A 25,739-nucleotide genomic window follows, 5' to 3' on the forward strand; every position below is an offset into this window, starting at 1 on the left:
TTCTTAACATTGTATTATCATAAACTGTCTGACCTCCTGGTGCCGCAGCCTGCAAGTCGCCTTCTCTGTAGACCTGAAGATCCATGAATCAAATCCACTTGTGGACAAGTACAGCTGGTCAGCTATGTTTGCATCTACTTTTGTGTGCTTCTCATCTTCTACTACTTGCAAATTTTACACATTAAATTCATTTGATGAAGATGCTACTCAGCCAGTCAAAACTAACATGATGTCTTATGTGGTTGTGCAGTAGCTCTGAAATGATAATTTACCACGTAGATCAGGTCTAATGAAAGATCCATTGTGGAACGTGTAGCATCCAGAACAATTTTGACCCATACTAAGGACGGAAATTCAGGTCATCAGAGCATCTACTGCTTTGATTTAGAACAATCTTCTTATAATCTGCCTCTTCTAAATCCCCTAAATGTGTGGAAATATAAAATGAAATCCCTAAAGTGAGTGGTTGTTACTTATAAAAAAACAAAAACACAATCCAAGTTTCTTCAAAAGAAAAAAAGCCTCAGTTATTTGCCTTGAAACACAGGATACTTTCTTCCAAATGCTTGGAAACACAGCACTTTGGCTCATTTTCAGGTCATGTCTAGGATCTTTTTTTTTAGAAACAACAGTTAATTAGGGAAGATTAAAAGAACAGAATTATGATAACAACGTCACATCACAGTTTTATTAGTACAAGATCATGCTTGATACGTACATAGAGGTCCATTTTGTTTGAAGGCTATTTTACTTTCAATCACTCCTGAAGCTAAATTCTTTATTAGACTTGGATTATTTCATATTTTATTCACAGATTAATTACCCAAACAGATTAATGTAACAATATGCTAATGAGTGACTAAAAAGCCCAACTTTTCTGTATCAAGGGTTCCCCCTGCAGGTCATTGGAAGCATCAGTTTGTCACAATTGTGAATCAACAATACAGATAGTAAGAATGTATGATTTGTTTGTTTGTTTGTTTTTGTTTTTTTTGGTTGATTAAGGTCAGTGTTCATTGAATTGTAGCATTACATTCATCTTAATTTCTCCATCTGCATATTTGAAGAGACATTTTGTCATTGAAGACTTCGGATAAAATTCTTGTTAAATTCTACATAATCTATCATGTCTCATTTAAACTTAATTTCCTTTTTCACAATGTTGACATACTTAAAAATGTGCTCTCGACTGATAATGTTAATATTTATTTTTGTATTGTCAACAGGCAAATTTATGTTACAGTAAATTACGGTAACAGCCAATGAGAAGAGCCGATGTTGACATGTGACGTTCGCTGCGTGTCAAAGGGCATGTTGAATTAAAGTCGCGTTTAGCGAAAGTTGCAGTTCAACTGACGCCCCGCGTATTTTAATCCCTCTGCCACATTTTTTTTTTTTTTTTTTGGGGGGGGGGGGGGGGGGGGGGGGTTCTGGCACTGGGTATACACGCCAGCATCTTACCGCATCTTCTTTCCAGGGACAGAGATTTTGTTTTGTTATTGACCGTGAGCGCTTGAAAACGAGCTCGCCGGGAGCACCTGAACGCAGCACCGGAGGCACTTCCTGTACCCGCCGGCAGGGGGCGCTAACCGCCGGATCCCGTTTCCCGTTAGCCCACCAGGCTGCTTTACATTGACATTGCGAAGATGGAGGCTGTTATGGTTTAGACGGGAGGACGCACGCAAAGCACCAACTGCGAGTTTCGGAGCCCTGTTATGACAACATTTCCAGCTGGTCCAGGTAAACCGGAAACGTCTTCGTGAAGTCGAGTCGCCAGTTAGCACAAACGAACAGCTGATGTCAACGAGCGGGCTAGCGCAGCGAGCATTTAGCTCCGCTAGCTGGCACCGTCGGACAGACTGCAGCGGAGTTTGAGATGAAGTCGGAACACACGAGGGCCGGTTTTTAATCAACGATATCTTCTCGTCGTAGTCAGAAGGAGGCTCCCGTCACACGGTGTCACGGGACGAGACGAGGGCGATGTTTTGATGTCGATGCTAGCTAGCGTTAGCGAGCTACTAACGTCCAGAACCGTTTCCTGGTTGTGGTTCCTCCGGCCGGGCTGGTTCCCGACCCCGACCCGGGACGGGACGGAGCCTGCACACGGGGACGGAGGGGTTCCTTCCTTCGTTTTGGGGCATCCAGGCAGAACAAAAAGATAACATGTGCCGCGAAATGCTGCTCTTAATACTTTTTTTTAATTTTTTTTTTTTTTTTTTTTTTAGTTTCCGTGTTGGGGGTGACAACGTTGAAATCCTGCTCGCTGTCACCCCGGTGAACCCGGAGGAGACCGTCCAACCTTTAACCTTTAACCTTTCAACCTTTCAACACGGTTCACGACATGCGTTGCGTGTCGCGCTGCGTGCGGGTCACGTGACTGCTTGTTTTGCTGTCACGTTTAATGTTTCGTCTGAACCAGCGTGGCTCGTTTTAATCCTGCACTCTGAAACACTTCGAGATGAACACAAACGAGACGTCTGTTTATATTTATGTTGACACGTAAACACACACACACACACACACACACACACACACACAGCTGTGTTGGTGCCAAACATCAGATCAGATGCGAAGCGTGTGCTCGCGGCTCTCCCAACTTTGTCACGTGACGCTGACTTCCTTTGCCCCCCCGTGTGTCTGCAGGTGGAGGCAGGCGGTGTGAGTAGAGAAGTGCAGCAGACGTCAGCAGCATGTACTCCGAGTGGCGCTCGCTGCAGCTGGTGGTGCAGAGTGACCAGGGCCACCTCAGCGTCCTGCACACCTACCCCACCGCCGTGGGCACCGAGGTGGCAAATGCTGTGGTCAAGCCTCTGGGCACGGCCGTGAGCCCGGTCGCCACGGAGAACATCCTGAAAACAGACAAAGAGGTGAGTGGTCGGTCCGCGCCGGAGGGCTTCCTGTGCAATGCCCAGACGTGTGTTTTCGACGCCTCGGTGGTCTGCCGAGCTGCCGTCCCCTATCGCAAACACTTTGCCGGAGCCTGTCGGCTTTTGAACTTATTTCCATTTGTCTGGAGGAGGATTCGGCCTTATTGATCCCTTTTCCATCGTTTACTTCAGAAAATGCGGACTACAACACATTAATGCCGAGAGCCGCTCAGGGATTACGTATCAAATATTACACAAGGAAGACAAGTAACAACAGAGAAGCATACATAATTAACAAATCAGTCAAGGCCTGCAGAGGATGATTATTGATTATATTCTTGACGTGTCCAAGAAGTATGAGAGTTCAGTTTTAGGTCACATGCGTCCATGATTCACATGGACTAGAGTTGAATGATGGAAATATTCCAGTCAGGGCTTTATAGATATACGTAATACCAGTGATTATTGTATCTCTCAGTCACACTCAGCGTTTTTACATGGTGATGCTGTTAAAAAGAAAAAGAAGGAAAAAAAAGATAATTGGTTAAGATTTGGAAATAATCATGGCAACTGGATCTCTTTAAATGAGGTTAACCTAAAATATGTTGGCAAACAAGCAGTGAAAGCAACTGACAATGTCTAATTTAACATGAAAGTTGAAATTAGTTTTCTATTTCTATTTTAATAGATTCTATGTTTCTTCTCTGTAAATCTACACTCAGGGTTTTTCTGTGTTTACGTAAATCCAGCTCAGCAATTGGACATATTTGGGACGAACGCCAGCGCCATACTGGATTTGTGCCTTGTGTTATTGTCAAGTTGAATCTTCAGATCAGTCTGAGATTGCCTGCACTGTGAATCAGGATTTCGTCTGACTTCTCTGTGTTTGGATTCATTCATCATTTCCTATGTTTTGAGCAGTTTCCCCACTTCCTGCCATTACAATTAATGGACAATATTTCACTGCAGTGGAGACAGTATGTGATATTGATCCGATGTAATGCTTGACACTGAGGCTTAAAGTTCAATTTTATGCCAAGATTTTTTTTTTTTCCTAACGATCCCAAAGTCCATTTAAATTCTACTTGGAAAAACTCAGTCCGGCTGTCATAAGTCTTTTACTCAGGAGTAACTTTTTGTAGCTACTCAAGCGTATGAAGGCCTGACAGCTGGAATACAACAGAGATTGCTTTTACACACCTGAAACTCACCACACGGTGAGTGCCGCTGGTACAGTTCAACCTCAACTTCTCCTTCTGTGTTTACCAAAATGACCGCAGCTTTGGTGCACATTTGTGTGTCTGTTTTTCTACATGTAGTGAATGCATTATGGAATGAATACTAGAAAAATACATGCTAAATTCCTATTTTAATGTTTTAAACGCCCTGAAGCAGCACACACTATGTACCCAGTGTTCTGCAGTGTTACTGCTGACAGAAGCTGATTCAGGCTATTTTTTAATGGATCGGCGTTAAAAAGCAAGATACATTTCTGATCTTTTTGTTTACATAGTCTGTATCCACCAGCTGTCTAAAAGTCTCCCAGTCCTCTAACAAGACACTGAAACCACGGAGCTCATAGGAAGCCAGCAGCTTCAATTAATGATGTGACAGCATGTGTCAGGAAGTGATGCGACGGGAGCTGCGTCAGGGTTAGAAAATATTTCCGCACTGTTTCTCAGGTGCGCCGTGCATCTGAAGTGCTGCTGTTGCTTTGAACTTCTCGTCATGCTGAGGATGAAGCTTGGGTCGACTTTACTTCCACGACTGATCCACACTGACATCTCCGCGAATATAAAACAAAACACTTTGGGAAATATTGCAGGAAACTGTCAAAGGAGAACTTGTTTGCAGGCACTTAATGTTGGCTGAATTTAGGCAAAGCATGCAGCTTTTTTGTGTTAACATTTTTTTTAAATGGATTGGACTTAATATTTGCTGATACTGAATATATCAGATTTTGAATCAAGATAAGGGCTATAAAACCCCCAGTCTTTACTGCCATCTTTGATTGATGTTTAAATGTAACATTCACCAGAGAGTAATAATCTGGTTTTCATTCATCACTTGTCTTTTGAATATACAGTCTGTTTTTCGTTTGGCGAGAGTCTCAGAAACATATGGTTGAGATTGTTATTGCTGTAATCATCTTACTCTAAACCTTTGGGCTTTATTGTTATGAGACAGTAAATCAGGTGCGCTAAACCCCTTGTGGTTGGCAGCTGTCGTTCTTTCTGTTTCATGTGCAGTTGGTTACAAAACGACTCCAAAGCAATATGCCACAAAATACACCAGTCATTAAAAAACAGGGTTTCTTTGTGCAATTAAATTGCATGTTAATATACCTCTTCAAACTGTGAGTACTTTTACACAGAACGTGAATCTTATCCAGGGAAAAGCCGAGTTATTTCCTTTATTATGAAAGGAGGTTGGTTTTTCTGCGCTTTCGCTGAGTGACCATCGGCATCAACTAATCACATTGTGAGGAAGTGGAACAGATGTTACATAACAACTAATGAAGTTGATTGTTTGTGTCTGCAGCCACCCGGTGTTGTATGACAGAGCGTATGAAATAGCATTGTTACAGAAATAGGCGGTCAGGATAGTGAGTTGTTTATATAGTTATATATAGAGGATGTTCCAGCCACCATTTCTCTGAACAATGAGCTGATGCGAATCTATTGAAACTTTTCTTCTTATAACAACTGTCACAAATTCACATCGCCGCTGAACAGTTTTGATGTGACATTTTTGCTGGTGAATTACAATTGAAAAGCATATGAACATAAGTTGATGAGAATGGTTTGGTTCCCAGGTCAAGTGGACCATGGAGGTGCTGTGTTATGGCCTGACCCTCCCGCTAGAGGGCGACACCGTCAAGCTGTGTGTGGATGTGTACACAGACTGGATGATGGCCCTGGTGTCGCCCAGGGACTCGATGCCTCAGCCTGTGGTCAAGGAGCCCAATATGTACGTCCAGACTATTCTCAAGCATCTCTACAACGTCTTCGTACCAAGGTATGTCAGAAAAGTTTACACGGTCGACTTTAATTTCCTGAAGGTATAATTTATAAATACATGCATTTTTACTTGGTGCACTTAAATCTCTCACAATACCTCCTGTTTGTCTTCACATTTCCTCTCCTACATCCTTTCTCTGTCTGTCTCTGTGATGTCCTCCTTTCAAACCCACTTTTTCTCCCTCCAGACCTGAACAACACAATCTGGTCCACATCAGGCTTTGCCAGCAGGTTCTGACTGCAGTCCAGAAGTTGGCACGTGAGTCCGTTTCCATGGTGAGAGAAACCTGGGAGGTGCTGCTGCTCTTCCTGCTTCGCATCAACGACACACTGCTTGCACCGCCCACAGTTGGAGGTAAGCCCCGCCCCCTCCACCTAAACTCCTCCTTTTTTTATTAGTTTGTAGTTTAGCTGTAATAATCCCCTGATATTTCCCCTTCTTTCAGTGGGTGTAGCAGAGAAACTGGCAGAGAAGCTGATGGCAGTGCTGTTTGAGGTGTGGCTGCTGGCATGTGCCCGCTGCTTTCCCACGCCGCCATATTGGAAGACGGCACGGGAGATGCTGGCCAACTGGAGACATCACCCTCCGGTGGTGGAGCAGTGGAGCCGAGTGGCCTGTGCTCTGACCTCCAGGTTCAAATGATTTGAATTCAACTTAATGTGGTCTTAGTGTTAGTGCTGAAAAAAAGTTTTGTGGGGAGAAGCAAACCAAACAAAGTGTTTGTCCTGATGAATAGAAAAAAAACATCAGAGACTTGCTGTGCTTTTTTTTTTTTTTTTTTTTTTTTTTTTTGTCAGTCTATAGTCTCTATTAAATGTGGTCATCTCTATATTCCTTCTCCAGACTTTTGCGGTTCTCCCACGGACCATCCTTCCCACCTTTTAAAGTTCCTGATGAGGATGCCAATCTGATTCCTTTAGAGATGGACAGTGACTGCGTGGCACAGACGTGGTACCGCTTTCTCCACATGCTCAGGTGCATAATGCCTCAATATAAGTGCTTTCACCTGAAAAACATACGTGCTTTCCCTATTAAAAAAAAAACTAGTCCAAACTGACATAGATGATTTCCTTGCTCTTGTATTTTTAGGGGAAGTTGCTCTTCTTCTTGTCTGTTTAAATGGCTGATTATGTTTTACATTATTTCATCTTTGTTCAGTTCTTTCATCCACTTCGTCCTTCTTGTATTTAAACTTTCTTTCACTCAGAATAGCCAAGAAAGCGTTTGTGGCATCAATATGCTTTATGTTATGTTATCGTTCCTTTTTATTTCCAGCAACCCAGTGGACCTGAGCAACCCAGCGATAGTGAGCACCACTCCAAAGTTTCAGGAACAGTTCCTCAACTCGAGCGGTATCCCCCATGAAGTGGTGCTGCATCCATGTTTGAAACAGCTTCCCCAGATCTTCTTCAGAGCCATGAAGGGCGTCAGCTGCTTAGTGGACGCCTTCTTGGGTAAGAGGATGCTGAGTTAGGATGAAAACCTCCGTTTTCTTTTCACTTAAGACATTAACAAGTAAACAAAGCATCCAGGTGAGGATTAAATGGCACCAAGATCCGACAAGAGCACTAAAAGTCATGTTAGCGTCATTGCTGACCATTTTGCAATGTATGGTTTTGTGGTGTTTATTTGTGAAATGTGTTATTCCCGTCTTTTAGGCAGTTGCCTGCTTAAGTAAGGTATCCCAACAATTTTGTCAAAGTTACACAATTGACAGATTTTCAAAGCCTGTGCTGCATCATATGCAAAGCAAATTTTACTTTGACAAAAATATAAGTAGACATCAAAGTTCATTTTTACACTGTATTAAAATAAGTAGATTCCAGTGGGTGTTGTAGGGTAAGAAAAAAAAAGACCACAGAAATATCAGGTATGCAATTATTAGAGGAAAAAAGTAATCTATACAGAACACTTAATCATATGAATTATTAATAGCAAATCCAAGCATTACTTTTTGTAACAGTTTTGCCTTCTTTCCAGTGTTTATTCAGGCACTGCCCCTGAGTAAAACCAAGGTGGAGGATATCCATCAGTAGTACCTGTTAAAACATTTGAGTAGAAACATGTCAGTGTGTATTTTTCTCTTTACACTGTAGGTGTCTCTGTTGAAAAGAGAGATGTACGGGAGAGGGTGTTCACTTTTTCTCCAAAGCTGATCTCTCATGGTACAGACACCAGCTGATACGTCATATAATGAGATACTGTGGGCATATGATGGATTGGTCTATTTATTGGTGGTGATGACATTAACAAGTGGGGTTAGTTAGTTAGTTACTAGCAAAATGATGTATTCCAGATATTTATACTAAACTACAAGATCATCAACCAGGGGGTCTCCTGCAGAAACAAAAAGTCAATCAAGATGGATCAGTTGTTGATGATTTGTGTCTAACTATTGTCTTGCATGTCTACGAATGAATATTGTCTCTGATCAACTCACAGATTTTGAATTCATTGTTTTGTCTTATAACACTCAAAATTGGAAATGACTTCAAATGATTATATTTACCCAAACAAATTCTGTCCACTTGAGCAGTGGAGGAGAGGAAATCTTTTTTTCTTGTTCGCTGAGGCTAATCAGACCCCCCCTCTATTGCTATGAGGAAAAAACTGACTATAGTTCCCAGCTCATATTAACTTCCTGTCAACAGGTATATCACGTCCCAGGGCTGACAGTGCCCCGCCCACCCCAGTCAACAGAATGAGCATGTCCCCGCCCCCTTCCATCACCAACACCACGCCCCCTCACAGCCGCAAGCAGCGGCATGCAGTGGTCACCAAAACAACAAGCAAGAGTTCAACTGTAAGTCCAACTGTGAAGAAGCCCAGTTCAGACCAAAGATTCGTAAACAGACTAAACTGTTTCAGAGCAGAGTAAAAGGACCCAACTCAGCTCGATTCAAGCCAACGACTACGACTGAGCCGAATACTGCTTATTCTGCCTATTAGGAGACATCAGCTCCTATAAATGCCAGAACTGCTCCATAAAAAGAAGAGAGAAACTGATTAAACAGGACAGATCTGTTTCAAGTACACCTAACAAATTTGCATAAGTGCCCCGGGCAGTCCATTGAAGCACCCATGGGTGGCTGCAAATTCTCTACCTTCTTGCTTTTTTATGTTTACGCAGTTTCATCACAACTAAAATGCATAATGTAAAACTATATAGCCACGAAAAAGCGTGAAACGCCAGCAGTTAAAACAGAAGTGCAGGGAGTCATTACTATGGCGACGTTTCACTGTCTCGTCCAGTAGCTTTGGTGTAAACTCTGAGCTTTCAGAAGGTTGCAGACTTGCAAATTACGAGTGGTAGAAAATATTAAATCATCGCAAATCTTTGGTCTGAACTGACTCTTACAGAAAGTCATATTCAGTAAGTGCACGAGTAGAAAGTTTAGGTCCATGTTTGTTTTATTTGTTTGACAGACAGAACAAAGTTAATACTTTTGTGATGCATTGTTGTCGCCTATATAACTTAACTAGGATTTTATGGACGAGTGCGTTACACCTGTCCAAATCAGTGTGTGTTTCACATCCGCTCTTTGTTTTATGTGGAGAAAGTCACAAGAAATCATCTTTTCTACTCGTCTTTTCTGCGTGTGCTCTCGTGGTGTTGTTCGAAGCCCTAATCCAATTTCTTCCTCTATCCCACCGCACCGTGCAGGCCAGCAGTAGTCAGCCAACCAAAGCATCCCAGCAGCAGCAGCAGCAGCAGCAAAATTCGTCCTCCCCGACCCTGCTCTCCAGCCCCAACCAGAGCAACTGGGAGTCTCGGCCCCTGCCGGCCCCGGCGCGGCCAAAGGTCAACAGCATCCTCAACCTGTTCGGCCAGTGGCTTTTCGACGCCGCTCTGGTCCACTGTAAGCTCCACAGCGGCCTCAGCCGAGACCCCAGCATGACCGGTAAGAAGCGAAGCGACGGCTAATAGCGTTTCCATTAATGCATGGGCAGGTGGGTGTTGCTGTTCATTAGTATGTGTTTTCGTGGAGTTATCTGTGTTTTTGGTCTTGTTATTATTATTTTTTTTTACTATATGTTGTCGGGATATCGTTTCTTTTTTTTCACCATTTTCTCTGAAACTTCCTTGTGCCTTCCTGTGTGTGGAGGGCTTGGTTAGAAATGGCCTCACATGAGATTTCCATCTGATTCTAAACCATTTGCATCTACCAACTATTTAAACTACATAGAATCATATGCTGAAGATTTCATACAGTCATTTTATGGTAAAATCATCACTAGAGGAGTCACTGACAGCACATACAGTACGAGTGTAGCAAAGGAGTTCGGCTCATTATTGACTCCATTTATTTTTCTCTTTTTGGTGTAGTGTCCTGCACGTGTCTACCATGTCTGATTAATGTTAAAGAGTTGTAATGGGTCAAAAGTCATGTATTGAGGAAAACAAAAACACAATTCATGCCTGATATGAATTGATCCCAAAATCTTGGATCTGCTTTGATTTTGTCTCTCTCCACTATTTCTGTTATCTTGCAGCCTCTTTTATCCAAATTCTCCTTTCTTATAAATCTTGTAAGTAGGAACGGCAGCTTTTTTTTCCCTCACTTGATTTGCGTTTCTTGACAACTCTTCCTGCTTTTCAGTTGAGTTCCTCATGATCATCGCCATTGTCACCATTGTTTTCCGTTCCCACTCCTTGTCATACATATGTATATATGTATATATATCAAAGTTCACCAGCGTTATTTCAGCGTTTCTCCAAAGGTGATGGAATGGGTTTCACCAACTGACCACTTGTCTCGACCATAACGTTGCCAGTTTGTGATAATGCCAACCCCATTTTAAGTTGTCATTTTCTTTTCCTTTGAGTCACGCTTATCCTTTTGATTTAGTTTCAGAACCCCCCCCTTTCAAGTTAAGCATTAATGTTTTGTTTGTTGTAATTTCTTTTTGTGTTGTCAGTTTACTTGAGTTTGGACTTTATTGGTTTGGTGCCTCAATGCATGAAGTGAATGTTCTGTACCTTGAGTGACAGTCATATAATTGCAACATTGAGGGAGCTGACACAGGGATTTTGCTTTGTGGCCTTGCTGCAGTGAATGACTGACACATTTTAGTACCAGCACACCACACTTGCTAATTCTTTGTGCCAGTAATAGGTGGAACTTCTATGGCAAACTCTTTGTGTCAGAGTTCCCGTTATTGAATGCTTTTAATGGGATGTGAGTGTGTGTCTGCAGTCCTTGAAGTCTTTATTCTCTCTCGTTGCGACAGCGATTAAATGTTTGCTTGTTTGTTGCTTTTTTTCTTTCAAGTTTTTACTGTTAACTTTTTGTTATAGTGTGCATATAGTAGATACATGTCTATGTTTGCTTGTTTCTCATACATGCATGAATACGACTGACCACCATACAATTCAGGGTCCTTTCATTCTTTGTCTCTTCCCGCTCTCTACAGCGATAGCCACTCAAGTGGGTCTGGAGCTGAGAAGGAAGGGATCCCAAATGTCCACCGACTCGATGGTGTCCAACCCGATGTTCGATGCCAACGAGTTCCCAGAGAGCTACGAGGCAGGTCGAGCCGAGGCCTGCGGGACTCTCAGCCGCATCTTTTGTAGCAAGAAAACTGGAGAGGACATTCTGCCCGTTTACCTGTCCAGGTATCGACTTCCAAAAATTGTATTGAAACAGTCACATCAGCCTTCCATCAGTGTTAATATATTGAACTGCCTAAAACTAGGTAGGATGGGCAAAATTGGATGGATCATATTTTACTGTTGTCTTCCTGCAGGTTCTACATGGTCCTGATCCAGGGTCTCCAGATCTCTGATTTCATCTGTAGACCAGTTTTAGCTTCTATCATTCTCAACTCTTCCTCTCTCTTCTGTACTGACCTGAAGGGCATCAATGTGGTGGTGCCCTACTTCATAGCTGCACTGGAGACTATTGTGCCAGACAGGTTAGTTTGGTGGTTTCTTACACCAATTATAAATCAGTTAATAAAAGATTTGTGTCATTTATTAACTGGATGACATTTTCATGGATGTGATATTTCCTGATTAAACTAGAAAACTATGATTTCAGTCTGAGGTAAGTTAGGAGGACATTTTATTAAGTTTGTCTCTGTCACGTTTGTTAGGGAACTGTCCAAATTCAAGATGTATGTAAATCCTACCGACCTGAGGAGAGCCTCCATCAACATCCTGCTTGCCATGCTGCCGCTGCCGCATCACTTTGGCAACATCAAATCAGAGGTAACAGATTTAATATCCGTCGCATTTCCAAGGCTGGGTACTGAACTTCAACACTTTATGACACAGAGCGAATTGCTTCGGTACTATCTAGTTAAAAAAGAGCTTTGTCCTTTGGGGCCAAATTTTCATACCTAGGCTACCACATTTTCATCTTAAAATGAATAGCTTTACGCATCTGCATCAGTGAGCCACGGCAGTTAACATACGTAGTTTCTACTTGGGAGGCCCAACCAGGTGGATAAAATCTTTTTTTTAAACATGTTTCTCATTCCTGTCTGAATTATGTGCACTGCAGTAACTTCTCTCTGTTCAGCCAACAAGCTAGTGTTTACTGATAGCATGTGAGGCATTCAGGGAACCTCTGTACATACAGAAAACAACTTGGTTTACACTCCTCCTCTAAACTGCATGGAAACTAAACCACAATGTGAAAAGTAGTTTTGTTTTTGTTAAAATGGATTTGATCAAATTTGTGTTAAATAAATATTTTTTAGGAACCAGTATCAAAGACAAGGTATTTTTAGAGGGATAGAAAATGTTTGAGCGATACTTCTCTGTGAGCTGACAATACAGTTGTGCTCTATTTGTCTTCTACTTTCTGTTTTTGACTTTGTAGCTCATTCAATCTTTCCTCGTAGCTTATTTGAAATTCTTAACATGTTGGAGACACAATAGGATGTCGTTTTTTGTTTTGTTTTGTTTCTTCAAGGGATAACTATAAAGGAATCCCTATAAGTTTTAATTGTTTGCATCGTTTTCAGGCAAGCAGGTTATTTACTAGACTGACTTTGTGTGCTTTAGGTTCTGTTGGAGGGGAAGTTCAATGAGGAGGACGGGTGGCCGCATGACCAGCCTGTGTCTTTTCTATCACTGAGGCTACGTCTTGTCAATGTCCTCATAGGAGCACTGCAGACCGAGACTGACCCCACCAACACACAGCTCATCCTGGGTATCTGCCAACATCCTCATTTTCTCTTTATCCGGTGACTCTGCCTCTCCTTACTGCTCATACAGTATACGGACTTATTGTTAATTTTTCTCCACCTTTTCAGGTGCAATGCTAAATATTGTTCAAGACTCTGCATTGTTGGAGTCCATAGGTGCACAGACTGAAACGGTAAGGCTCAGATCACTGCAGTTTAACACTCCATAATAGCAGAAGCTGGACTTAATGATTACCGTGTTGTTGTGGTGGCAGGGGAGTATAGATGGGAGCCACATAACGGTGAGGAGTCAGAGTCACAGCCGGACCAACAGTGGCATCAGCTTCACCAGTGGAGGCAGCACAGAGGCCACCAGCCCAGACTCTGAGCGCCCCGCACAGGCGCTGCTCCGGGATTATGGTAAGACATAAAGCTGCTGCACATACACTAACATCCTTGTGCTTGGTGAATTAACACATTAGTGCTCTCGTTGGTCTGATTATACATAACAAACTTGTAGGAGGATAATTTAAAGTGATCACTACCTGCTAACCAATCAATGCAATACATGTAACTGATGAAACAAACTCATTTGTTCTTCTTAGCTAACGTGGTTAAAGTGGTATGCAGAGTTAAGAAGCGTTGGGTAAAATGTCTTTGTAGGTGATTCATAGTTGTTTGCTGTGATGCTGTTAAACGCCAGTTTGGCCCCGAGATGCATTGTCTGATTGCAACAACAAGGTTGCTTAATCAGAAGCATTTCAAAGATGTTGTATTTTCTTCTGCAGGGCTGAGTGATGTTTGACTAATGAAGGAGCTTCTGATGCAAGAGGCATTTAGTGATTTTTCTTTTTAAAATATATTGACAATGGTCTCTCGTTTAAATTTGGCCACAAGTTTTTAGCTATTTTCACTAAACATTATGCTGCTTTTCCGTGACTTGGTCCAGCAGGAAATTAGAGGACAGGATCTTGCGGGGTTCCTGTGGGACAGAGCGGTAGGACTGTTACATTGTGTTGTGAGGCCTTCATGCTGCACAGGAAAAACAAGACCTCAGAGTGGGCGGGCAGTTGTTTCAAAGGCTGCAGCCATTTGAGCATGATTTGGGACGTTTAACTGATCTCCACCCTCAACATTATTACTTTTTACAGGATCAGCTTGTGTGGTTTAAAAACTCTGCAGATGCTTTAACTCGAAATTTTGAAAGGGGAGTCAGAATAAGAAAAGAAAATAAATATGGCAGAACTCTCAGCAAGTAAAGGTATGTATGAAGTGTAAAAAGAAAATTGTCCTTGTTTGACATCAGTCTTTGCAGTTGCTGATGTTCAAAGTTTTAAACCATGTAAACAGTATAAACTATTAAAATTAATATGGTTTCTACAACTCACTAATAATACTTAAATTACATGTATTAAATGGTAGATTAAGCTTAGAAAGCATGTCGAGCTGTCAGGGGAATTGTGATTGCTCCCCTGTCTTAATGTCCACACCACATGAAGCCATGGCAACAGTGTGTAATAATTGAGTTTAATTAGTATGGGGTAATTATGGTATCTGTTTTTTTTTTTTTTGTCAGTTAAATCATTTTATATTGAAAATGTTGACATCGCTCAGCCCTGTTCCTCTGCAGTTTATCATCTCCAATCTCTTTAATATGCTCGTATTTCACTCAACATTATGTGCTGTGGCGATTTCAAACTCTTCTACTGCATGTGGTGAATAACAAGAAATACTTACTAACTGGGCATCAGGAACATTTTATCCTGTATAACTTCATAGCTTTGCGGCCTTAATCCTGCTTTGCTCTATTCTTTGCGATGTTTGGTATTTCGGGGTGTTATATGGTCTAGCTCTTCCAGATACAGCGGCAGGCCTGCTGGTGCGCAGCATCCACCTGGTCACTCAGAGGCTCAACTCCCAGTGGAAACAAGACATGAGCATTTCACTCGCCGCCCTGGAGCTGCTGGCTGGACTTGCCAAGGTAAAGCGAACACCACAGAGGTTTAATGTAACTAGCTGGCCGGACCAAGGAGAGACTATTGTATTGCTTCTACCAATAGATTTTCCAGGGAAATCCTGCAAAAGAGCTCTACCTGTTACCATGGCAACTGTTGGACTGAAACCAGCTTGTTACGTGGCACGTTAACTTGATATCGACCCCTCGTCTCAGGGAAATAATGCATGCCTTTCTCCAATGAGCCGATCTAGCCTCCCGGAGAGTTAATGAAGCATTTGGATGGTTCATGTCAACTTCTATGTCAGAAATTTCAAGGGAGTTGCCCTCACGCTGTCAACAAGCACCACAAATGACCCGAACCAGCTAAGTTTCTTGAGACACTGCCATTTCTTTTCCATTTAATGAAGGAGCCATCTATTTTGAACAACACACCGTGAGATAGATCTTTTTCCAAATAACATGAGCGAAATAGACAGTAATTAGCTATATGTAAATATCAGCAATTTGATATCACACCAATGAGAAATGTTTAAGAGCAGCGAGAGGAGAGGCCAAGGCAGCACAAAGGCTACATGACGTTATCTCACTTTTCATAATAATGCGTGCCAGTACACGGGCATTATGCTGTAATTTATCTTTAAAACGTTTGTTCTAAAGCTACAAATGATCAAATATGTAATCATTTCGGATAAAAACAATTCCTAGCAGTTGAACACTAGTGGCTTTTATATATTGACCCCAGTAGCATGAAACCCATCACATGTACTATGTTTTCCTGTGCTTTTTGTGTCTTCGTCAGGTAAAGGTTGGGGTAGACTCTGCGGACCGTAAACGAGCTGTCAGCTCTATATGTTGCTACATTGTGTACCAGTGTAGCCGTCCAGCTCCTCTTCAATCCAGAGACCTCCACTCCATGATTGTAGCTGCCTTCCAGTTTCTGTGTGTGTGGCTCACAGAGCACCCCGACATGTTGGATGAGAAGGTCAGCTTATCGACCGATCTCAAATATCTGCTGTTTGGATTGAGGGGAGTGGTACTGTATTTTGTTCGGTACAATTATCGTTCCTGTTTTGTTCCAGGACTGTTTGGTCGAGGTGTTGGACATCGTGGAGCTGGGAATCTCCGGCAGCAAATCCCGACAGGAACAGGAAGTCCGACATAAAGGAGAGAAGGAGCACAACCCAGCTTCAATGAGGGTGAAGGATGCTGCCGAGGCAACTCTGTCCTGGTGAGACTCCTCAAAGTTTATACAGGATGAATGTGTGATGGTGGGGTTTTTTTGGCAGAAATTTACATTTGTATTTGTTGGTCTGTGTTTGTAAGAGACAAGCTGTTGGGTATTAATTTGTGTATGTAAAACCTCTTCTGCTCCTCTTTCATGTAGACAATCAAAACACATTTGCAAAGCATTTACATTAAACCGCAATCATAACAATTTCCTCTCCTGTGTGATGGTAGTTGAATGATATCCAGACAGATGGCTATGAAACTGATAGAAAAGAGTTACTGCCAGTCAACTGCAGCATCATCTATCTTTCTAGCTGTGACATCTCCTCCTTATCTTCAAACATAAACACATATCTGGTCTTGTGCCGTAGCTTGTTGAAAAGCAACAAAGCAAAGTGCTTAGTTGTGGTGTCTAACTACTGTCAATGCTAGATAGCCGGCAAACTGACATTAGATCAGTTGGCTTGTCAGTCACACAGTAAAGACTATACTGTCTATCCGACTAATAGAACAAGAAAATGTAGGAAAACGCAATACATACAGGCAGTCTAATTATCTCCAGAATGTTTTTTTTTTTTCTTTCAACAATAAAGTATTGAAAATGTAATAGAACATCCACTTTTGCAAAAGAAGGAGTAAGTTTGTCAAGAATTTAGATCTTGGATGTTTTATTTTTCTGCTGCTTCAGTGTTGAACCGCCACACAGATGACTAATAGAAAATAAAATGTCAGTACACACTGACCCAGTTTCTTCATGTTTACGTTCCTGTGGTGTTCCCCAGTATCATGCAGGTGTTGGGGGCCTTCCCTTCTCCCAGTGGGCCGGCCTCCACCTGCAGCCTGCTGAATGAAGACACCCTGATTCGCTATGCCAGACTCAGTGCCACAGGAGCCAGCAACTTCCGCTACTTTGTCCTGGACAACTCTGTCATCCTTGCAATGCTGGAGCAACCTCTTGGCAATGAGCAGAGTCAGTAGCATCTCTTTTGATATAGTAATGGCAGAAAATACAGTGTTATTTGGTTTATTAAATGTAAAAGTAGAGACTGCATTTCCCTCTAAGTAGAAAGCACTGGCTACTTAAAATCAATAACCAATAGGCCATCTTATTTCTTCATGATTGAGAGCATCTCTGTCCCCACAGACCCCAGTCCGTCAGTGACAGTTTTGATCCGAGGGACGGCCGGCAGACATGCCTGGACCATGCAGCTCTTCCATCAACCCAGAGGAGCTCGGGCCAATCAGAGGGTGAGATCACATTGTAGATTACTGCATAGTGAAAGGCAACAATGTAGAACCAATATCAGCCGAGAAATGTTTGAAGTTGACACGCGAGAGTTTTTGTAAAACTTCCATCTTGTCCCTCTGATAACGCAACTCTCCCCCGTACCTGCCTGCTGCTCTCCTCCCACAGCAGGTGTTTGTTCCTGAAGGCCGTCCAACACCCAACAATGACGTGGGGATCAAGTACAACGTCAAGCAGAGGCCCTTCCCCGAAGAGGTGGACAAGATCCCTCTTGTCAAAGCTGATGTCAGTATTCCTGACCTGGACGACATCGTCAGCAAGGAGGTGAGAGAATCACTTCCTGTTGGAACTTGTTGTTGAGCTTGTTTCCACATTAAGGCTAATTACATGCAATTCAACTGCAGGTGTAAGGTGAACCAAGAGTGTTCGTTGGTATGGCTGATATAGAACTTTGCAGTACATTAATTATTGGTATAACTTGTTATTGTATAAACTCAGGTGTTTTGTGTGGACTGGCTGGATGATTCGAGAGCCACAAATTCACTGCTGAGTAATTACCCCCACGTGAGTTGTTGGAGACATGAAATATCCCTCGTTTGTTTTTTGTAAAAAAAAAATATAGGGGTTGAAATCATCTGGTGTGGTGATGATGATTGTTTCTTCAACCAGTGCAAAGCCCTTGGAATAATTTGTAGCTTTTACTGAAATCCGAAACCACAACTAACTGCAGTGTGAAAAATATACACAGAAGTTGAATCAATGCCTCTCTGACAAAGTTTTAATCGGAGTAATTGAAGGGCTGTTGCACTGGACTGAATTCGATTGCACAGGTTTAAAATGGTAACACTGTTTTAAAGCACAGAAGACACCTGTGAGAAGTTTTCACATTAACTATAGGAGGTGACATCTATTTGGGTTTGTGGGACTTCCACTAAGGTTACTGCTGAATTTACGACTTTTACATTTTAATTTCGTCTCATCTCCTTTTTTTTTCAGCTGGAACTTCAGCATGACAAGCTCCGTATTCTGATGACCAAGCAGATAGAGTACGAGAATGCCTTGGAGAGACACAGTGAGGAAATCTGGAAGTCCAAGCCTTTCCCCGACCCTCAGACAGACTGCAAACCTCCTCCACCCTCGCAGGAGTTCCAGACAGCTCGCCTCTTCCTCTCTCATTTTGGCTTTCTGTCTCTGGAGGCACTTAAGGTTGGTCAAAATAAGTTCTCTGTTTTCTTTTCTTTTTTTTTTTTTTTTTGTGGCTGAGTAGAAAACATTTTTGATTGAAACTGCAAAAAACATTTTCTGCCAAACTCAAATATTATATTCAAGCACTTCATCTACTTATACTTTATAATAGTTTAATAGGTAGGTTTGAATTGTGACTCTATTTAAGTCTGTGAAATGAACAATATTAATACTTTCATTCATAATATCATTATCATTAATACAGTATAGTCTCAATGTATGTGTATTAATTCATTTTCTCAGGAACCCAACAACAGTCGTCTACCTCCTCATCTGATTGGCCTGGAGTCGTCCTTGCCAGGGTTTTTTGATGACATCAGCTACCTGGACCTGCTTCCCTGCAGACCGTTCGACACTGTCTTCATTTTCTACGTGAGGCCTGGACAGAAGAGCAGCCCCGAGGTGAGGGAAGGACTCGGCTCGAATGATTTTGGCAGGACACAATAGATTTAGTTTAAAACAGTAGTTAAGGTATGATGTTGATTGAGAAGTTGGGCATGTATTGAACTACAAGTGGAAATAAATGGGGCTTGAATTTTACTTGAAAATATGCAGATGTTGACCTCGTTATTTTTTTTTTAATAATATGTGTATAGAAGTGTAGAAAATATAAGAAGATCAATGGATCTGTTCTTGTTCTCGGTGATCAGATCCTGAGGAATGTGGAGTCATCAAGCAGCGTCCAGCCTCACTTTCTGGAGTTCCTGTTGTCCTTGGGCTGGCCTGTGGACGTGGGACGCCACCCAGGGTGGACTGGTCACCTCGACACCAGCTGGTCCTTGAACTCCTGCTCCGACAGCAATGATATACAACAAGCGGGTAAGCTGCAAAGCCAAAGACTGAATTAAACGAATGCACATCATGGCAACTGTTTTTTTTTTATCTACATGTTGGATATTAGTGGTAACAAAGTCAATGATAAGCTTTTTTTAATTTTTTTTTTATTGTAGAGGAAGCCGCCACTCCTGAGGACACGGGAGGTTCAGTGTTCAACGGAGAGAAGAAAGTTTTGTACTATGCTGATGCTCTGACGGAAATTGCCTTCGTTGTTCCATCTCTGACAGAAAATTCTGGTCAGTATTCACCACCTTCACTATGAATTCATAGACATGGAAAGCCCAGTGAGGGACTCAGGGTTGAAAGAGTTTAAGTGTTCTCTTTGGTGTTTGACAGAGGAGTCATCAGTGCACAGTGACTCCACAGTGGAGGCCGACACCAACACAGACCTCATGCCCGGTATACTCAAACAACCCAATCTCACACTGGAACTGTTCCCCAACCACTCTGAAAACCTTGAGTCTGCCAAAAAGGTAACGTTTGGCTTATGAGAGAATATGTGAGCCGCATGCTGACGGCACCGATTCCAATTTTTCTATGTCATGTTTGCTTAAAGTCACTGTGAACTCTCCTGTTTTTGTAGCTGAGTCCTTTAGTGAAGACGAAGAGGTCATCGACTGGAAAGTCTTTCCCTCAACTGGGGCCTGAGACGAAGGTGTTTGTGGTCTGGGTGGAGCGCTTTGATGATATTGGTAGGCACATCCTCCTGTCCTGTAACTTAAGACTGCTAGAGGTGGGGGGAAATATATTGTCTCCCTTTCTTAGATTATAGTTTCTTCACACTAAATCTTTTATTATTAAATACTCAACCTTCACAACCTTAAACGGTGGTTGTAAGAAGGTTTTTCTAAAGTATGTGACAAAAGGACTGAAGTGCGTGATTGTCATTGTTTGTGTGTTTTCAGAGAACTTCCCGTTGTCTGATCTCTTGGCGGAAACCAGCACGGGACTGGAAGCAAGCATGAGCAACAGCACTTCCTGCAGGTATTTAAAAGTCGACACCCAAAGCACGTTGCTGCCGGTATGAAAAACATGTGGTTCACGAGTTGGTTTTGGTCAGATGCAAAAAGGAAGAAAGAAAAAAAACCAAACACTTCTGCAAAACCAAATGTGCTCCAACATGCAATGCAAAACAGGAAGTGCGACCTACAGTGTGCAAAAGCAGGCAGAAAAAAGGAACTGCGGCTCAGCAGTATTGGTGAAAAAAGGATGTTGTTTTAATCATTCTTTTTTAGGTTCAGTTTCATTGTAGAGAACAAGAGTTGTATTTAACGATAATACTTTGTGCTCCAATGAGCACTATTGGACTGCATTATGGTGTATTTCAGTGCTAGGATATAGTTTCATCTGTTGTTTCATCCATTTTTTGGTTCCCTCTGCATACCAACAGCACTACATCACATCAAGATGGATAGATCGCATGCATTCAAACTTTCCGTAGTCTTTTATTCGTTAATATTTGGTGACCGTTTGTCAAACGCCATCAAATGTACTCCCACATAAAATAATTGGGATTAAAAGCACCGCGCGTAGTCTTTCTGTACCATTATAGTTTGCTGCAAATCACTGACAGTATCCCCTCTTCTCTCCCGCTGTTGTTCCTGCTGCAGGTCAGGTTTACTAGAAAAGGACGTTCCTCTGATCTTCATCCACCCTCTGAAGACGGGACTCTTCAGGATCCGGCTGCACGGAGCTGTGGGTAAATTTGGCATGGTGATTCCCCTGGTGGACGGCATGGTGGTCAGCCGCAGAGCTCTCGGTAATCCTCTTCCTCTTGCTCTGACTTAACTTCTCCCAGTCCTCCCTTACCGCACTTAGGAAGAACACAGGCAACAGGTCTTAATGCATCACAGGGAATCATCTCATTAGCAGCGTGCACACATCAATATTTTATTTTGAAATTGCGGAGTAAATCCTTCATTTTAGTGAGTTTCCATCGTGTTTCACCTCAGAGGTTTTAAGAGGTCGATGATGCAGACGCATCGATGTTCTTTGTCTCCTCTTGTTGAACCTGCATCATAATGCTTGAAGGATACACAACAAAGCTCTAAATACACGTTCTGTGTTCACACAGACAAACTGTGATCTCATTCAACCGTAAAGTTACATAAAACCCACATAATTTATCACATGCTGTGTGAATAGACAGAGAAGTGTGAGGATTGGTCGCTGAATTTTCATGGTAAGACAATATTTCCCGTAAACCCCGTTACTTCCTGTTTTGCTGTATTTTCTTGTCAGACGGCATGTGATTTGTTTTGATGATGAGACGAGAGGTTCAAGAGCTCCACTGTAAAAGAAGGAGTTATTTTTGTCGATTGAAGTAAGTTTTCTTTGGAGGCTGAGTTTGTGCCGTCATGTTTTCAGCAGAGTTTCTAACGTGAACATCTATTGCAGAAAAATTGTGGGAATAATAAGATGCAGCAGGATTCATCCATTTCGTGAAGTTTGTTTGCACACAGTTGCGTTTGAAAGTTACTGATTTTTCTTTTTTCTTTCTTTTTCTTCGTCCTCCTCGCAGGGTTTCTAGTGCGTCAAACAGTCATCAACGTGTGCCGACGGAAGCGCCTGGAAAGTGACTTGTACAACCCGCCTCACGTGAGGCGAAAGCAGAAAATAACAGAGATCGTGCAACGTTACCGCAACAAGCAACTGGAGCCCGAGTTTTACACCTCGCTCTTCCACGAGGTGGGCGAGGGAAAGCCTCACCTCTAACCCCCCTGTCCTGTCCTAACACTGGCTCACGAGCGCATACTACACCACACACACACACACACACACACACACACACACACACACACACACACACACACACACTTACCCCACACACCATTTACAACTGTGCGTGCACACACACACACACACACACACAGAATCTTTATATTTATACTGTACTATTTTGTTATTTATATGAATACATATATCAACACTGTTTGCCTTTGACTCCGAGATCAAAGTGTCAAAACCCATGCCAAGGTGGAACAACCTCCATTTCTGTGTCGCGGCCGCTCACTGGAGATCTGAACGGCTGCAGTTCAACAGTGACCGTCTCTCCTCGTTTAGCTTCCTGCTTTGTGGCAAAAGAGTTTCTGCTTGTCTCTTAACTGCAATACAATAGCTACACTGTTTGGCCTTTTCTGAACTTGTAAACAGTTTGTCCTTTAAAACCCTGTGATATGACTGACTTTCATGAGGTTTGGTTAATACAGAGTTGTGTACAAAATCCTGATCTGCACATCTGTTGTTTGTACATTTCAAATCAAACAGATTTCTTGAGTGGATTTTTGCCAAGGACGTAAACATGTAAGCATCATTAAAAAAAAGAAAGAAGATGTTTTGTAATATACACGGTTTCAAGGCAGGTGGCTTCAAGGAAACACAGATTGTTGCCCCGTAATCGGAATTTTTGCAACAACATCCAGACGCCTGCTCTAGTCTTCCTCATGCGAACACACGTTTGGCGATCACAGCAGCTGACACACACACACACATTGTAGTTTCTTTTTTCCCAGATGATTTTAAAAGACTCCTGTTTTGTTTTGCTGTATGTGATGCCAGTTCTGACACCTCTGCTCTGTGCCGGACCATCTCATCGCACAACTTCCACTACACTGTGTGTGTGTGTGTGTGTGTGTGTGTACACGGCCACATGTTTTGCTTGTTCAGCCTGTCGGTTGACACTACAAGGAGTCAGGGAACCCTTAAAAAACCCATACAAGGCATCTAACAGATGAAAACTGTCACTTTAAACACACGGGAATCTCAAGTTGATCCATTCAAACTCCCCATTGAGACGTAACCTGACAGAAAGGTTTACTCTTAATGCTGGAGTCCACTGATGGCGAGAGCAGGTCCAGAGCTCCTGGAGAAAGCTCTGGTAATACCAAAAGGAACCATAGCACATCTTGACATGTCTTGCTCCTCCAAACAAAGTCTGCACGATCGACTCAAAGGCCAAAATACTCCATGTAGCTAACAGGGTTCTTCACATTTTGGCTGATCAAAGCTGTAATTTTTTTAAATCGTAAACCCAGGAAGAAAATATTTAACATGCCAGTTATACATTCTGTTTTGCCTTCACTATTTCTTTTTGGGGTTTGTTTAATCAATTGCTTCACTCTTGTTTACTCACTGTGCTTTAGTTTCGATTGAAGCCCTCTCACTGTCTGCCTGTAACAATGTGAATTTATTTATCACAGACATGGAACAGGGCAAACACCTCTAAGTTTCTTTGTTATCTTGGAAAGTCTTAATGCACTGAGCACATTTTCTGTTTCTTTTCTATTCTCTTTGGTTACCGTACATGTCCTTTTGTACTTTCTGTGCAGTTTTGGAAGAAAAAACCCTGCTGAAGGAAGAGTTTTATCTTGTTAAATCTGAATGAAGACGAGGTCGGCGTGGACTTTTTAACCTGTCATGTCTAATTGTGACTCACTTTTTACGACAGTGCTGTAAGCACATGCCTTTTTTTGGAAGGAAAGTACATTAAATATGCTTCGAAAAACTACATACAATCAGTCACGCATTGTATCCTGTTACTCCTCTGATGTTTGATCATATTTAAGGATTTGCCATGTACAGAAGTGGAGGAGAATTAATATGTAAATATATGATAGTGTAAGGCATTTACAAGTTGTCTGTTGCATTCCTCGTCTTGAGATGGCAGGAAAGTTATGTATGTATGCAATTATGTGTGGGAGGAACGCAATGGGTATTGAATGTAACATGCATTGATTAAAACTATTATTGACATTTTAATTTCTCCCATTTCTAATATTTGACTTTTTTTCTTAAACAGGAAGTTCCACTTCTGCTTTTTCTTTTTTATATTTAATTGATGAACAACTTTTTCGTTTCAGAAGCAACTTGATTCAGATCTTAGTTGCTCTAATTAGTCTGAATAAAATGCTGACACTTCAGTTATTCTGCTCAAACAGAATGAATGCTGCCTGTGGCACTGAGGGTGGTATTTGAGTATGAATGCAGCGAAACGAGCCCGATACTAATACCGATATTACTACATCCCTGGGGTGAGACCAGTGGCAGCAAGTGAGTCTCCACGCCCTGAAACTCTTATTAAAATGTTTACTGGCTGTAACCGGAAAAAAAAAAGATTTGGTCTACAGCTGTAGTCCTGATAGTAAAATCACACGTTTGCCCTTAGAAAAAATACACAGACCATCAGTGACCACATGTTGAAGAGGACCAAGCTGCAAATTACTTTCAGATCTACTGGGGGGGGAGGGAGGTCAAGAGCACATCAATGTTACAGTATATTTACAAAGTAGAACGCTTTTTGTACCGCAGCTTGTTGAAAATAGGACTTAACCCTGCATCCACCAGAGGGCGCCTTTCCCTTAGATTACCTGAATATGTACAGGTGAGACACTGCTGTGTCAGGTAGGGGCCTAATTGAGTTTAACATATACATTATTTTAAATATTTGACAGCACTGTAAAAGTCCTGACTCTTAACTTAAAATAAATTAAGACTCAATTTTCCATGAAACTTGAAATTCGTGACAGTTTAATGTTTTAATGTGTGTTTAAGTTTGTTGGCATGTAGCATTTGGCTAAAAGGTGAAATGCAAGCTCACATTTGTATTGCCTTATAGCTGTCCAGTTACCATTTTGTTATGGTTTGTATGTTTTAGGTATAACCTAGTAACTATTGATATATTTTGAAGCATGTTATGGCTGCATAAGGAAATGCAGAGGCTATGTTGATTGAATACTCGGCTAAATTGATAGTTTTTCCCTTTTAGAAATGTAATTTAAATCTTCACATGGCACATATGCAGTTACAAAAATATTACTAAAAAAAACAACAACCTGTTTAATTTTTTTTAACATAAACTGTTAATTTGATGGTCTGTTAGCAGATGTTTCCACACATTTATAGCCCACGTGTAGGCCACTGTTTTAGGCTGAATTAGTTCGCAGCTGTAGTCGCTTTCAGTTCGTCATCTTGTTTTCATCGGAACATTTTCATTTCAAAAATAAATCACTGAGCTTGTCAGACTTTTTCTACTTTCACAAATATGAGGTTCACGTCGGATAGAGATGTTTCAGCCTGTTCTCTCTCTCTCTCTCTCTCTCTCTCTGTGTGTGTGTGTGTGTGTGCGTGCTGGCTCTCCGCAGCAGAGGTGAGCCGTGGCCCGGGGACCCGGGGTGTCTCCTCCTCCCTCCTCCCTCCTCCCCGCTGC

General features: G+C 42.0%; 1 protein-coding gene across 4 annotated transcripts; it reads left to right on the forward strand.

Moving 5' to 3' along the window:
• The first annotated feature begins 1,578 nt into the window (after positions 1-1,578).
• Positions 1,579-24,292, forward strand: ralgapb (Ral GTPase activating protein non-catalytic subunit beta). 4 transcript variants are annotated; one of them, XM_069140302.1, is made up of 31 exons: positions 1,579-1,740; positions 2,644-2,867; positions 5,683-5,885; positions 6,076-6,242; positions 6,334-6,520; positions 6,732-6,863; positions 7,164-7,342; positions 8,540-8,691; positions 9,553-9,790; positions 10,383-10,418; positions 11,304-11,505; positions 11,637-11,804; positions 11,985-12,099; positions 12,901-13,048; positions 13,152-13,216; positions 13,298-13,442; positions 14,882-15,003; positions 15,779-15,961; positions 16,059-16,207; positions 16,989-17,176; positions 17,351-17,454; positions 17,621-17,776; positions 18,449-18,658; positions 18,941-19,099; positions 19,348-19,516; positions 19,648-19,770; positions 19,871-20,007; positions 20,118-20,226; positions 20,440-20,518; positions 21,145-21,293; positions 22,056-24,292. In XM_069140302.1, the coding sequence occupies exons 2-31, from the start codon at positions 2,691-2,693 to the stop codon at positions 22,247-22,249; spliced, it is 4,545 nt and encodes a 1,514-aa protein (XP_068996403.1). In that variant the 5' UTR covers positions 1,579-1,740; positions 2,644-2,690; the 3' UTR covers positions 22,250-24,292. The 4 variants fall into 4 exon arrangements, with proteins under 4 accessions (XP_068996403.1, XP_068996404.1, XP_068996405.1 ...); XM_069140303.1 differs by having other exon boundaries at positions 17,624-17,776; XM_069140304.1 differs by lacking the exon at positions 10,383-10,418.
• The last annotated feature ends 1,447 nt before the right edge of the window (positions 24,293-25,739 follow it).

The sequence above is a fragment of the Embiotoca jacksoni genome, unplaced genomic scaffold (assembly GCF_022577435.1).
Source record: "Embiotoca jacksoni isolate LCO1_2020_lvr unplaced genomic scaffold, fEmbJac1.0.p SCAF_9, whole genome shotgun sequence".
Taxonomy (NCBI): domain Eukaryota; kingdom Metazoa; phylum Chordata; class Actinopteri; family Embiotocidae; genus Embiotoca; species Embiotoca jacksoni.